Source organism: Sinocyclocheilus rhinocerous, unplaced genomic scaffold (genome assembly GCF_001515625.1).
Source record: "Sinocyclocheilus rhinocerous isolate Xijiao unplaced genomic scaffold, SAMN03320098_v1.1 scaffold485, whole genome shotgun sequence".
In the NCBI taxonomy this organism is placed as follows: Eukaryota; Metazoa; Chordata; class Actinopteri; order Cypriniformes; family Cyprinidae; genus Sinocyclocheilus; species Sinocyclocheilus rhinocerous.
This window is the reverse complement of record NW_015659927.1, coordinates 60,412-76,099: the sequence shown is the minus strand read 5'-3', so window position 1 is coordinate 76,099 and position 15,688 is coordinate 60,412. Positions and strand designations below refer to the sequence as shown.

The 15,688-nt window shown below is 38.0% G+C and overlaps 1 protein-coding gene across 4 annotated transcripts in view; it reads right to left on the bottom strand.

The window, feature by feature from the left end:
• Positions 1 to 15,688, bottom strand: part of septin9a (septin 9a) — an 84,601-nt gene that overhangs the window by 62,317 nt on the left and 6,596 nt on the right. Inside the window, exon 2 of one of the 4 annotated variants that reach the window (XM_016533372.1) lies at positions 13,380 to 13,457. In XM_016533372.1, coding sequence (XP_016388858.1) covers positions 13,380 to 13,457 — 78 coding nt within the window. Of the gene's footprint in view, positions 1 to 845; positions 1,040 to 8,643; positions 8,854 to 13,379; positions 13,458 to 15,688 lie in introns of those variants that run through there. The other 3 variants (XM_016533373.1, XM_016533376.1, XM_016533375.1) reach the window with 3 other exon arrangements.

Sequence of the window (15,688 nt, the reverse complement as noted above, 5' to 3'; positions counted from 1 at the left end):
ATCCATTCAAGTATCTCTTTCTCTCTGAGACAAAGTGTATATCCATGAAGAAGCGGCCTGGTGCACAGCTAAAGCCTCTTGTCTGGGTGAACCAGGTCATCAGCTGACATATGAAGACCCCCCTGCCCTGACCCACATGCCGTTCCTTGTCCTCTAACCTCCTGATATTTGGCACAAAACGCATTCCGAGAAGTGATGACAGTGAAAAAGCCAGACAAGTGGGAATGTGTCTCGTGTATGAGAGGCGTGTGCGTTTGTCAGGGTCTCTCGCAGCTGGATGAGAGGTGTTGAGAGAGGAAAGGGGGGAGGGGGCGGGGAGGGGGTGACAGAGCAAATCAATGCCAGGAGCACACAGATGAAAAATTAAAAACAGAAATACAAATGTGCCGCTCGAGGAGGTGAGCAGGAGGAACGGACGGCAGCCAGGTATGATGGCCAGTGTGCTGATGGTTAAAGTTGCATTTGTGTTAACACAGTGAGGACGTTTCCTGTCATGCATGACTGTTTGTGTGTACAGCCTACAGAAAAGAGTGAATAGCACGTACTGTGTACGACAAATACACACACACACACACACACACACACAGATCACTAGACGGCCACATGACCTGTGTGACAACCACAGCACACTCAGCTATAGAAACAGAGACTCCAGGGACACACACACACAGTAATATAAAGATATTGATAATAACTCAGCTTTATGTTGACTGTTTGCATTTGAAGTGAACATTTAAAAGTTATAGAACAATTTCAAATGATTCTGATGAATGTTTTGTACTTTAAAATTCAACTTTTTCTTTATAAACTACAAAGAATCCTATAAAGAAAAAATAAAAACAAACCTTCAAAGTCTGAGATAATTCCCTCCAAATGCGCATTGACATTGGAATCAGACATTTTGAAGCTGACTCTGCGGGATCAAAGCAACCTTTCCCTGCAAGGCGAAACTCTCTCAGACTTTGTGCTCTCCAGCTCCCAAACAAATCCCAAATTAGGAGGTAACAGGGGGAGGAAAAAAGAGAACGCGTTCGGAGCGGTCCCCAGATCCAAGCCCACGACTTTCTTAAAGGACCAACTGAGTTTTTCCCACTTCCTCCAGCTCTCTGAACACAGCAGACCTCAGAATGAGAAACCGATGACAACCCCCCACCCCCACTCACTCTCTTTCACTCTCTCACTCCTTCCCTCTCTCCTCCCTCTCTCTCTCTCTCTCTGACCGAGTCGCTTGGCTTCTAACATTAGTTATTTGAGTCAATGCTCAAATTTTACTTTCCAACCCGCCCCCGAACGTGCCGAAACTAGGCTCTTTTGCAGTCGTAGAAGAGATAACGTGAGTATTTCTAGATTAAGCTCATTTGGATTGGGTGACGTGGACGGAGAAGTTCAGAAGAGTTCGGTCCGTGTGAGAAGTAGAGGGCAGCGGCGGCACATATTTCATCACAACCCTGAGGAGAGCACGTCTGCGCTTGCGACTTCCCCAGTAGTTTCCTGAATTCGAGCCTGAGGCCACTAGCGCTCCTCGTAGCAGAGGGGAGGATGGGCTGAGACCATGGGGTGTCATAAATCAGTGACCTCATCTACAGCTTGGACTCCATCAGAGCTGGTTTCTCCCCACACCTTCTGCTAAACACGTTTTCATTTCATTCAGACATTATCAGCTCTGGCTACAGTTGAAGAGCTGGTTTTGTTTACAGATTCGATCTGCTAACTGCAGATATGGTGCTGTGTGACTGGTTTGTTGGGTTTTTAATGGAAAAACTGTTTGTAACACTATGACTGTTGGGAAATTCTATGAGATGGAGGGTGACGTGTTGCACTGAGGTCTGAAGTGTCATGGGCTAGAGCCTACAAAAACAGGAAAGTCAAGCTGTATGCGACTAATCATACAGCAGATTTCACAGCTCTTCAGGCATGTCTAATGCAAACACCAGGCCTTCTGTATACAGACTTGCAAACACACATATACACACACCACACAAATCCGGTAAGGGAGGAGATGAAGAGAGTCTGTTAGAGGAATAGGAATGATCTGAAAAGTTTCAGGGGGGCATATGGATTAACCTTGTCAGACTGACACATGAATATTAATTTGATCAAGTAATGTACACCCAGACATCCTAACTAATTTGCTTATTATTCAGAAGGAAGCATAATTCATTTTCTCTTGTTTTCTAGCTATATTCCTGATTTGACAACAATATACTACTGTATAGATAATTTATTGCAAACATATAATTGTAACAAACTTTTAAGGTGTTTTAAGATTTTTTTTAAAATCAATTAATACTTTTATTCAGCAAGGATGCATTAAATCGATCAAAAGCAGCAAAGACATTTATAATGTTATAAACCATTTATTCCTAAAATAAATGCTGTTCTTTTAAACTTTCTATTCATCAAAGAATCCTGAAAAAACACAGATTCCACAAAAATATTAAGCAGCACAACTGTTTTCAACATTGATAATAATGAAAATTCTTCTTAAGCAGCAAATCGGCATATTAGAATGATTTCTAAAGGATCATGTGACACTGAAGACTGGAGTAATGCTGCTGAAAATTCAGCTTTGCCTTCACAGCAATAAATTGCATTTTTAAAATATATTCAAATAGAAAACAGTTATTTTAAATTGAAATAATATTTCACCATATTATTTACAATGATTTTTTTTTACTGTATTTCTGAACATGAGTGAAAAGGGGGGGAAAAAAACGTTTAAAAAAACAAATTTTTGAAGTGTGTAGATAATTAGCTTGTAGCATGTAAGTTAGCTAACTACTTTTTCAAAATGCTGGCTATGTAATTTAACTGTCAACTGTGACACACAATTCTGGACAACATTCACACACCACCATACACGCAAAAATTCCCAGAAATTGTTCATTCATAAAATTAAAAAGAGCAGTATAACCACTAGATGTCGCTGTAACACACAATATGCGCAAACGTTTGTGGCGTTCTTACACTCGTGTAAGAATGCCAAGTCTCAATTCTAGCACCAACTCTTGCATGTAAAAACTGATATAAAATAATTAACACTGGCATAATTCCTTCTTCAGACGGTGAGATCTCACATGCTGTGTTGTGGAGAGCTGTACCAGGCTGAAAGAGGCTTCTGTAAACAAATGCTGTCAGAAGCCATAACTCATTCCACACCGACATACCACAGAGAGAGAGAGAGAGAGAGAGAGAGAGAGAGAGAGATCCCTGACACTGGAAAATGTAAACAATCACTTGAATATTGGCTTCCATTTAGGTGGGACCTGTAAGTAGCATGTGATTTACATTACATTCGTGTTGCTAGTTCTCCAGATGTGTATGAATTGTCTGTAGAACTGTGAATTTAGTGCCTAAGCATAGCTGCAGTGTCCTTCTCCTCCTCCCTGAGCCTCTGCATGTTTACACACTGCCTCAGATCACCAGTCAGGCTATCTGCACTGGTGTCTCCCAGGACCCCATTACACTCTCCAGCAGCAGAACATCTGGAGTGGAGTCCACTCAGATTTACTCTCTCAGTGCGTTTCTTTGCCTGTGAGGTAGACGAGCAGTAGAATGTGCAAGGACCTGTAACCTTTGTTCTCAGAAGGCACATAAATCTGACCAGAATCATCATTCAGACCAATGTGCCAAGTGGATAGTTTTTAGGGATGAAAAGTGTATTGAGAGCAACTTCAAAAAAATTTAATTAAAATAAATTAGTACATTTATAGAAGTTCCTTTCAAAATCCACCGCGTTATTTACATGTAAAGAAATAGATATTATTTTTATTTATTTAGTTCATATACACATACACACACACACACACATATATGCTACAAAGTGGCCAAGTATTTATAAGTTTACATTACACCCCGATCAAAGCTTTCCAAATGCATGTGCACTACCTTTAGCAGATACTGTTTGCATGTAAACAGGAAGGCCGTCTTTTTTTTTTTTTACATGCACACACAGAAGGGGTCCTGCTGAAGGTTCTTGTTACTTCAATTTACTTCCTGTTTTGACCTTGTGTGAAGGATTTTTATATAGTACATGATGTTTTATAGATGTGAGACTCTTTTGACTGTTGACAGAAAAGCGAGATCGTTAGTCCACGAGGTTTTAACACCCTTGGTATATTTATAATTTCATCAGAGAATAAATAATAGGATTAAAGGATAATGTATATTGATGTAGTTATATATCCTCAGAGTATGAGCATATGCTATATACGCTACTGAAATACAGGGTCAGCACCTGACTGTGTGAGAGGTGTTTACCCTACAGGTGCGGTAACGCCACACACTAAACCAACGAATATGGTCAACAGCATATGATGTCATCATGCTCTAACTTAAAGGGGTCATATGATTTCAAGTTTTCCTTTCTCTTTGGAGTGCTTGTGAATAGATAAGATCCCTAAAGTTGCAAAGATTAGTATTAATGAATGAAATGTTCAAGGTGTCTGAATAAATTTTGGTTTGACTGTACATATATATTAGATTTTTAAGTGCTGTGCTTTAAGTGCTGTAAGTTTTTCCCTTTAATAAATAGGTCATTTTAGAAGTTCTTGAGGTGTGCAAAATTAATTTTAAAATGATTCTGAAAATATAAATATAAAATAACGAACAACATTAAGTAATTTAATAATAATACACTTGTGTATAGTAATTATATTGTACTCTGTCTCTCTCTCTCTCTCTATATATATATCAGTGACGTATCGATCTTCTACTGGTCACACGTCTTCACGTGATGTGAATTCGCAGGTCAGAGTTCACCAAACTTGAACTTTGGAACGCATTGGCCAGTCAGAGCACACCTCGCTTTTCAGACCTATGAGCTTTGTAAAAATCGACGCGTTTCAGAAAGGCGGGGCATAGAGGAGAAACAATAATGCACAGTATGTGTAAAAAAATGTTTTTTTTTAACCTTAAACCGCATAAACACATTTCATTACACCAAATACACAAAATAATGTTCTTTTTAGCAACATCATATGACCCCTTTAAGTTTTCATGCCCTGACATTTAGATCTTCTAATGGTCTTTTAATTTTGAAAATCAGAGTTAATTCACAAATAAGAGATGTCTTTGCATGTGCTTACATGTCCAAACTACAAGTGAAACATAAAAAAAAAATAATAATAATTGGACAGAGATTTGATGCCAGTGTAAAAACACTGGAAAACTATGTCTCTTAAAAACTGTCTCTTAGTGCAAATTGAGAACAAAGATCTTCTTGAGAGTAATTAAAATGATAGGTTCAGTCTTAATTCTGTATGTGCCAGACACTGATTGTTGTGCAAGTGCAATCATTAAACACAGGCGGTTTTCTGTTTGGGTGGGTCTTTCTGATTAATTGATTTAAAAATATAATTCACTGACACATTTGAGTCATCACTGAGAAGTGTTTATAGTAGTCCTGCAAATACTTGAAAAATGATGAAAAAGGGGAAGGGGGAGGGTAAAAGAACAACATTGACCAACACAGAACATGTTTAGTGAGTCAAAATACAGCAGGAGTACAGTTTCTAGACAAGACTAGACCTGACACCATCCCTCGAAAAGATCAGTCACATTGTTATATTTCATTGTTTGGCTTATGAATGGCTGTGAACTAGGGCTGCAAGATTATGACAAAAATCATAATTGTCGATTATTCCTTTGAAATTATAATTGCGATTATTAATTTACGATTAAATGAATGATGTTTACACCTTTGTTTGAAGCAACTGCATGCCATATTTTTATATGAAAAGAAACTAGCTGAAAACACTAACTGAAAAACCTTTATTGCTTTTCTATAGTATTAAGCCTCAAATGTCAACTATACATCGGATTGGTTTATCTTTAAATAAAAAGGTAAAAATATGCATGGTATTATAATGTTATACTAAAACTAAAATTAAAACAATGGAAAAACCCTAAAAAAAACATGTAGAAAGAAAAAAAAAGCATCTTAAGCATGCAGAATAACATAAGTGGACTACGAACGATTAATTGCTGCTTTGAACGATTATGTAATTGTGGCATCTGTAATTGTAATTGCGATTAGAAATTCGATTAATTGTGCAGCCCTACTGTGAACCCTGTCATTCTTTATGGTGTTCAATGCTTTTGTTTTCTATCATCTTTCTTGATCAAAATACAAAAGAAAGGAAGCCACAAAGGTCAACTGTGACATGCAGTCTGTTGTTTTCTGTTAAGTGATGCACAGTCAAGTCAAATGTTGTAAAAGTATGTTGTTGCTTTTTGAGGAAGTGACACAAGTGTGTGCATGTATTCAAGGAATCATTCGCTGTTAAATGCTGTGACCAATGCATTATGGTTACTTGGACGGCTGTACATAGTCCTGAATATTTCTGTCATCACACATAGTTTTCAGTGCATTTGTGTTTTTTCATTCGACACAAATGAAAATGATAGGCCTACTACAATTTGAAATATGTCCTCCGTCAGTCTTTCATCCATGTTATCCCCGAAAACTGCAGTGGACAAAACCTTGGGTTGTTACAATTTTATGTGACCTAAGACACTAAGACAGTGGGAAACATTAAACGGCACTTTTATCCCTCACACCTTTGTTCAATTAAAAAGCATCTATCCAGACTAAGGTGCATTCTTACATTGTTTCTCTTATTCACCACTTCCTGTTTTCCATTCCTCTAGTCTCTCTCTCTCTCTCTCTCTCTCTCTCTCTCTCTCAGTCTGTCCATCCATCTACACAGCCCTGATTCAATGTTCTAAATGAATTTGTTCATTCAGCTCTGCTCTTACATGACTCACTAGATTTCCACTAACAAAAAAGTACATTGGTATTATCAAAACTGTACAATGGTGTGTCCTTTTTTTGTAAAGACTATTCTTTGTCCAGCCTGATCTCATTAGTAGATATTCATGCAATGTTTAAACATACAAAAAGTATGGTATACACTACAATGCTCAATATGGAACTAATGACATAATATAAAACAAAGTATTTATCTATACACAGATTTAGAAATGTAACAATCACCACAAATCCCTGCTATACTGTACTATCATATTTCACTGTTTTATAGATATTTTTGAGCCCTACCCCTAAACCTAACCATATCCTGACAATATAAAATATAATATGCAGATAAATGTATAGTCACAGTCATTTTAATCACAATATTATATAGATTTACAGTCCTTACGTATTGTTTCTGAATGCCATCAAACAAGCAAAACAAAAAAAGCCAAACTAGATGAAAATGAAATGATTAAGTTCTGATTCAGTTATCAGCTTAGGCTTGAGTAAAGTGATCGAATCCTTCAAAATAGTTTAATCCTTCGAAATTAGGCACATTCGTTAGCAAAAATGATGTCTTTTGAATGCCTTTTAATTTCATTGCTCAAATACAATATAAATCAACCTAAATCCATTAACTCAACGTCCTATAAACCTAAAAGAATTTGTAAGATTTGCATGTCCCTAAAATTGAAAAATTCCATCACAGCAAGTCACTCAGTTACTTTCCAAGACCTTCACCCTCTCTGCTCCTCTCTGGTCAAATGATCGGCCTAACAACTTTCAAAAAGTGGCTGAAGACACGCCTCTTATGCAAGCACTTAACCACTCCACAACCTTAAACAAAGGCACTTATACACACACACACACAATTCTCATCTTTGCATTTCACCTCTGCTCTAGCGTTTATCTTTCTATTAAAACCTGCCAATATGCACTATGAATATTGTTGGCTCTGTGGTATTGGCCTAGTTCCTGTATTGTAAGTCATTTTTGATAAAAGTGACTGCTAATAAATTTACAGTTTAATTTGGATGCATTTCATACATTATAATACATCATCTTCAAACATACAATATATACTGTATGTGTGCTAGAAGCAGATTTAACATTCAAACACCATATTTCTAATAAGATCATGCCGATTTGTTGCTTTTCTCTTTCCCGGTTCCTGCAAAATCCATTATAGACCCACCTGGACTGATGGCTAACTATCTCAGATGTGATCTGGGACCTTGTGCTGTGAGATCATGGAGATCATAAGGGTCATTCCTCATGTATTTATCCTGGAACTGGCTCTCTGTCAGGGCACCATGTGTGTCAACTCAGATAAAGGATAAAGGCTCATATTATATACTGTATTAACTTTTTTTCTGTACAGCTGAAGCACAGCACTGTTATTTTCTGGTCTAGAAGCTTTCAGAGTCCCTGACACATTTACAAAAAGCCTGTGTGCTGACAGTGCAGAGCACACCACAGCACTGATACAGAGCATTTCTTCCACACACACAGCTCTATTTATTGGCTGTTGTCACAGCCTGATGAGCGGGTTCCTCTTCCAGTCAAAGCCTATGGAAAATCCAGCCCTGTCAACGGAAAATCTTACAAACGCACGATGCTCTGCAGCACCAACGCCACCAGGGACAAGAGTAGTACAGCGTAAATGCTCTGTCTGGTGGAAAAGTCATAAAAGAAGCGAAATGAATTCAATTTAAACCACAAAACATGTCTGAAGACGCAAGTTTTTGCATCCGACACAAGTCACAGATCCCAGCTAAAGCAAAAACGCTGCCATTGAAATCTTACAGAGCAAGTTAAAAGAACGGAAAATAGACTCCAGCATGGGAGAATCTCTTTAAAAAGCGTCCCGATGGTGGTGTGCTTACCTGCGATTTTGTCCCCCTCCATGGCTAAGCACACACCCTCCTCTGCCACATGTAGCCTGTCTCTCTTCCAATCTTTTTTGTTGGACTTCCTCTTTCTCTCCCAGCGCACCAACACTTTCTCCTCCTTGTTTGCTTTCCCTCGCTCTCCTTTGGCTTTTCCCTCCCTCTCTCTCTCCTCCTCTCTCTTTAACTCTACCCCAATCTTCTTGATTTAATGTCTTCCGTGTGCCGCAATAATGAGCGGATGCAGAATTACGGCATGCCCATGTGCAGATCATATGGAGCGTTCTTGCTCTTTTGCTTTTATTGTCCTCTCTTTTGTGTCTGTCTGTCTCGAAGGCTCTCTCTCTCCATCCTCTGACACTGAGGCAGCATTGTGTGTGAGATGGAAACCCAAGGCCATGTGATATGAGCGTTTCTTCCCAAAATATCTCCTCTCGGCAGCTTGAGGAATCCTGGACTGCCCTCTGATTTTTTTCAGGGCTCTGGTGAGTCACGAGAGAAAGGGCCGAGGAGATTGACATGACGGACACCTCACCCCTGTGATCGAAAACAAACATCTGAACACTGACTCAGACCGTAGACAAACATTTTCATACGCCGCTTGCCGCTCCTAATTTCAAGTATGGCCAAGACACACAACACAGATTCCTGAGTTTTCCTTTGTGTTGCTCAACGAGAGCAAATGCAGACCCCTGCCTGAAAGCACTTGTATTCAGGATGATCTTTGTTCAGGAAGTGGGACTGACCTTTGGCTTTTTCTTCTGGGGGGTTGCAGGGTCGTCTGGCGAGCAGACAGCTGGGAGACGAGCCTAAATACGTGTGAAGAAGTACGTCGGTCCAGATCAGGCACTCCAGACTCAGAAATGTATAGCAAAAAATTATATATATTGAGCTCGAGTTAAATGAGCTATTTATCAATAATATCCATATCGATGTATATAATACAGAAAATAAAGCTAATTCAATAAAATTGATCGATAAATGTCAATATACAGATATTTTGTGCTAGTAGTGATAAGTAGTGATTTGTAAAGCATTCTCTCCTCAGGCCTCTTAACACGGGAACAATACTGCCTCTATGAGAGAGTTTATAGATCTACACTCACTGCCAGACTCACAGCCTTAAATTCCCAAACACATGACATTTCATAGACCTCAAAGGGAGGTTGAGTCACAGTCTTACTGTAGCTACAGGCTTTGCTAGCAGCATATTCATTCAGAAGAGCTTACAGATCAACAATGCTGTTTAAAATCCTCAGAAATGTGGTCTTAAGTGATCACTAGGCTTGATCAGTAAATAATTTAAATTAATAGTTAAAAAATAATCAGGGATGGGAAGAATTCATAGGGGGGGAAAAGGATAATCTCCTGGCAGAAAATTATCAGTACATTTTCCGTTAAATTTAAGGACATTTCCTTCAATCCTAAAACACTACAATTCAATGGAAGTCAAATGCAGAATTTAAAATATGGGTAAAGCACCATGTAACACAGTACATTTGCTGGCCATATTTTTATTGAGTTTTCTGTATTCATACAGATTTCTGTATTTTTCATCCTGAGAAGTGTGACCCACATGAATTGGGAAATGGCCTTGAACAATTCCAAAATGGACACTTGCCAAGCCCAAATATGAGTAAAATTCAGCACTGACTAGTATCTAAAACAGCAGGTGGTGTGATTATTAAATCACAAAGGCTGTAATTAAATGATATATATATATATACGGATGTCACTGGAAGATTCTGTACGCTGAATAAAACTGCTTTTGTGAGGTCTTTGCATTTTTCTGCAAAAAAACAAAAACAAAACTGGTATATAAAAATAATAATAACAATAATTATTATAATAGATAGACAGACAGACAGACAGACAGACAGATAGATAGATAGATAGATAGATAGATAGATAGATAGATAGACAGACAGATGGTCACAGAGTGTAGCTCTTAGCATAACACTGGAGCAGTCAAAGAAATTTAGCACAGTGTGCTTTAAATACAGTTTCAAGGACTTCTGGCATCTTACACACACACATTAGCTGAATATCTCTTGTTTTAAGCAGTCATTTGGACTCTGTTTTGACTAACAGACGCCAGGATGTACTTTCTAACCAACAACATGTCATATTTGTTGAGTGCATAACATAAAGACAGAACATGCTGACATTTTCTACAGCAAGTCAGTGACCAAAAGTCAATACAAACGATACATATTCTTAAAACCGTAAATGTAGCCACATGCCTGAGGCCATTTAAGAGTTAACAGTTTGTCAGAGAGACTTATAATCTCACCATCACAAATTTCTTCCAAGGCCAAATTTGCTATGCAAAAATACATATTCTAATGGACTGTATATATATTATCATGGTTACACTTTAAGGTCCAATTCTCATTAATAACAAACCATCAACTATGACTTTTGCCTCAATAAATTCCTAATTTGCTGCTTATTCATAGTTAGTAAGGTAGTTGTTAAGTTTAGGTATTGGGTAGGATTAGCGATGTAGAATATGGTCATGCAGAACATGTGTTTTAAGTTCTAATAAACATATAATATATTTTATATACAATATTCATATAATATATAATAAATATTATATGTGACACTGGACCACAAAACCAGTTATAAGGGTAATTTTTTAAAATAAGCTTTCCATTGATGTATGGTTTGTTAGGATAGGACAATATTTGGCCGAGAATACAACTATTTGAAAATCTGGAATCTTAGGGTAAAAAAAAAAATCAAAATATTGAGAAAATTGTCTTTAAAGTTGTCCAAATTAAGTTCTTAGCAGTGCATATTAAAAATCAATCAAATCAAATCAAAAATGAAGTTTTGATATATTTACGGTAGGAAATGTACAAAATATCTTTACATCCTAATGATCTTTACATCCTAATGATTTTTGGCATAAAAGAAATATCGATAATTCTGACCCATACAATGTATTTTGGGCTATTGCTACAAATATACCTGTGCGACTTATGACTGGTTTTGTGCTCCAGGGTCACATATAGTAATAAATATAACTCGTTTATATCTATAGTATACAGTACATACTGTGAATTTCAATATTTTATGCATTAGAACATATATTGAAGAAAAAAAATCTTACTATATCACATTTGTAATTAGAAAGTTTATATATTTATATAAATATATAAATATATTTTTTACAGTTATGTTTATGCCTCTTCTCTAAAAAGTTCTTTTTTATGTTGTCTGATGGCTGACACATGAACACACCAAAACATACATACACATGCACATACTTGTAACCACACAAAAAACACACACACACACACACACACACACACAGTGTGAGGAAATAAGTTTTCTGTTTTATGTAAGTGTAAAACTGGGGTTTTAAATGTGAGACCGCCTGGACAGCACACAAACAAACATTTGCTTTAATTAGCATTCTTTCTCCTGTGTGCGTCATTTGTGAACATGTGTTTATGTGTATGCTTTGTTTGTGAAGTTTGACAAGCAGATCTCTGGATCTTCAACCAGCCCTCATATGTAGACGTGCTGACAGTGCAAAAGCAGACTGCGCTTCCCACTGAGAGAGGATGCTTCAGTGGTGAACCACACACACACACACACACACACACACAAACATGCGCGCGCGCAAGGTGTGAATGCTCACCCAACCACATATGTGCAAAGTCACACTTCCATAAATGTAAACATCAGAAGTCATTTGCTTTGTCCACTATGAGAGTGAACGCTTCCAAAAATGCACCAACAGATGCACAACAACTGTGCTGCATGCTCTTTGTGGTTTTTCTCTCTCTCTAGATATATTTAACCTTCTTACACAGAAAACAACCCGAATAGACAGCTGCTGTAACCATTGTCCCCCAAGACACATGCACACACATTTAAAAACTCAATTACTCTTTACAAAAACACACATTTTGGTCTATTTATCATTAACCAGTATGACATGTTCTCTACTGGTTCCATATGTCCGTATTTCACTGGACATCAATTGGCAATCCAACACGATACCAAAATTGTTTATCGTGATTTATTTCATTTCATGTATATTTTATATTTTTAGCAAGAAACAAGATTATGAATGTGAAACTAAATGCCTTTTTTCCATTAACTGTATGTGTATCTTCAAGCATTCCATAAACAGCACTGACATTGTTTACAAGCAATGTCAATCATAATTCAGAGCCTAATGTCTGGTGCAGCGAATGCTTTTAGCAATGCATACTTAAGTTTTATGTGCCCTAATAGAAATAAAACTAAATACAAATTATTATTATTGGTGTTTTTGTTATTAATAATAATAATAATAATAATAGTTGTAGTATTAATGTTAATAATATTTTAAACATTTACTATTATAAATGACTAACTTATAAAATTAACAACATGGTTTTCAAATGTCTTTTACATTATATTTACATTAAATAAATTTTCATCTTCAAATAATTCATCACACAAAATAAACTGTGTAGAGCATAACCCAATGTTAATCCTTGCTGAATCTAACATAGTTTTTTTTGTATATGTTTTTTTCTTTTCTTTTTTTTTTCTTTTTTTTGGATAGGATTGTCCATGGTTTCTTGTCACATAACTTGTCTAGGATGGCATCTACCTAATTTTTTGGCTGCTTCTACCGAAATGCTGTACATTTTGATTGGATGCACAGCTTTTTGGACAACCACTGATCTGTGTATCGCAATAACGAACATGTGAATGTGAACACTTACCAGAACCAGTACCAGTAGGACTTGTTGCCTCTCCTCTCTCTGGCCTCCTCAGCCTGCCGCTGGTGGACCTCGCAATGCCTGTCAACACAGAAGACATAACAGAAACACTTTTCAGAATGATCTGATTATAGGAGGAAGGATATAGAGCAAGATGTATAGGACACAGTGTCCAGAAGAAATGGAGCAGAGAAAAGCAGATGTGTTGGGAACAGACATCAGAGCAATGAAGCTCGGCCCATGCAATTATGTGCCGCATGTGTTTGTAAAATCAAGTCAGATGGGTCACAAACACAGAGACAGATCAAACGCAGCTTCTTTTGAAATCTGTGCTGCCACTAAAACCCTTAAAGGGTTAGTTCACCCAAAAATGAAAATTAGCCCATAAATTACTTACCCTCAAGTCATCCTAGGTGTATATGACTTTCTTCTTTCAGACGAATCCAGTCGGAGTTATATTAAAAATGGTCTTTGATCTTTCAAGCTGTTTCATGGCACTCAGCGGGTGTTGCATGCTTCAGTCCAAAAAAAGTTCAATAAAAAGCGCCCATCCATAAAAAAAAAAGTATCTCACACGGCTCCGGGGGGTGAACAAAGGCCTTCTGTAGCGAATCGATGCATTTTTGTAAGAAAAATATCCATACCCATGTAGCTTGCGCTCACTGTTGTACACGGAAGCAGTTCCGGGTGGATGACGTATGGAGGTCGACTTTGCACATGCGCCACTCACTCGTGTGATCTGCACAAGGAAACGCAGCGGAGAGATCAAAACAAAACAACAGTCACTAATTAGAAGTACAAAATTAGGATTTGTAAAGAAGAATGTCGGAGGATTTCGATATAAGCCAAGAGGAGACTGGTTTTCCTTTGCTAAAGTAAGGAAACTTTGCTTCCTTTGCTCCTGTTAACAAACGTTGGTTTTCACGAGACGCACCGGCGCATGCGCAGCGCCGACCTCATACGTCATTCCCCCGGAACTGCATTCATGTACAACAGTGAGCGCAAGCTAGATTAAAGTGATTATTACGTTTTGAATATGGATATTTTTCTTACAAAAACGCATCGATTCGCTACAGAAGGCCTTTGTTCACCCCCCGGAGCCGTGTGAGATACTTTTTTTTATGGATGGGCGATTTTTATTTAACTTGTTTTGGACTGAAGCATGCAACACCTGCTGAGTGCCATGAAACAGCTTGAAAGATCAAAGACAATTTTTTATATAACTCAGACTGGATTCGTCTGAACAAAGAAAGTCATATACACCTAGGATGACTTGAGAGTAAGTAATTTATGGGCTAATTTTAATTTTTGGGTGAACCCTTTAAGATCACCAGGAGGGTGTTTAAGTATCAGACAACGTACAAGAAAAGTGATTCAGTTTGGAGTTTTGCAAAGTGAGTGTTTAAATCTCACGGCAGTGAGGTACAGGGATGACTCTAAAGGTCAAACTATAAAGACCAAACTGAAGTCCCCTGTTTGCACAGGTTTGGACTGCGATGTAGGTCATGCTGAATGTCTTGGTAGATGCTACTGGTAAATGTGATCACATAAAGAACAAAGATCAAACAAGCTGCATGCCTTTCCATAGATGGGCTCAACTCACAAAAGAGTATGTTTAGATGATTAAATGTTTAATCAAATTAAAATGTAAGATTTTTAATTCTGTTTTAATGATAATTAAGTAAATTTTAGCTCCTAATTCTCAAAAACTGTAATCATCAGTTGTAATTATAAAACCACTTGTTGTAATGCCTTTAATTTATCCTGAATGAATTTATCCTGGGTGAAAAAAAAATCCAAAGTGAAAGGTCCAGATGTCACGGGAGGAGCGCGGAACGAGGAGACGTGGAGTACATAAACTGTCTTTAATCCTTGGAAACACAGGGGAATTACACATCAGATGTATGGACAAGAAAAAAACATCGTCTTATATTCGGGACAATACGGTAAATGAGGACAGGAACATGACCAAATAAGGAAAAACAGGAACAGAAACAGGGGCAAAACATGACACAGAACAGTCCAGAATCCTGACATATCGCCCCCACTCCCAGAAGGTGCGTCCTCGCACCGTAGAACAACAGAGGGGCGGAATGGGTGGGAACTAAGGAGGAGGTTCCTGAGGAGGACGGACACCCGGGAGGGGGCCGGCAGACAGAGTCCAGGGAGGTAGGGCATTTGTGAGTCTCCGGGCATTCAGGGCTTAACTCTGGATCGGAAGCCTGCTCTTGGCCGAACACGGGAACAGGATGGCGCTCCGGAGGAGTGGACACTTGAGGGCACTTACGAGGAGCTGGCACTGGAGGGCGCTC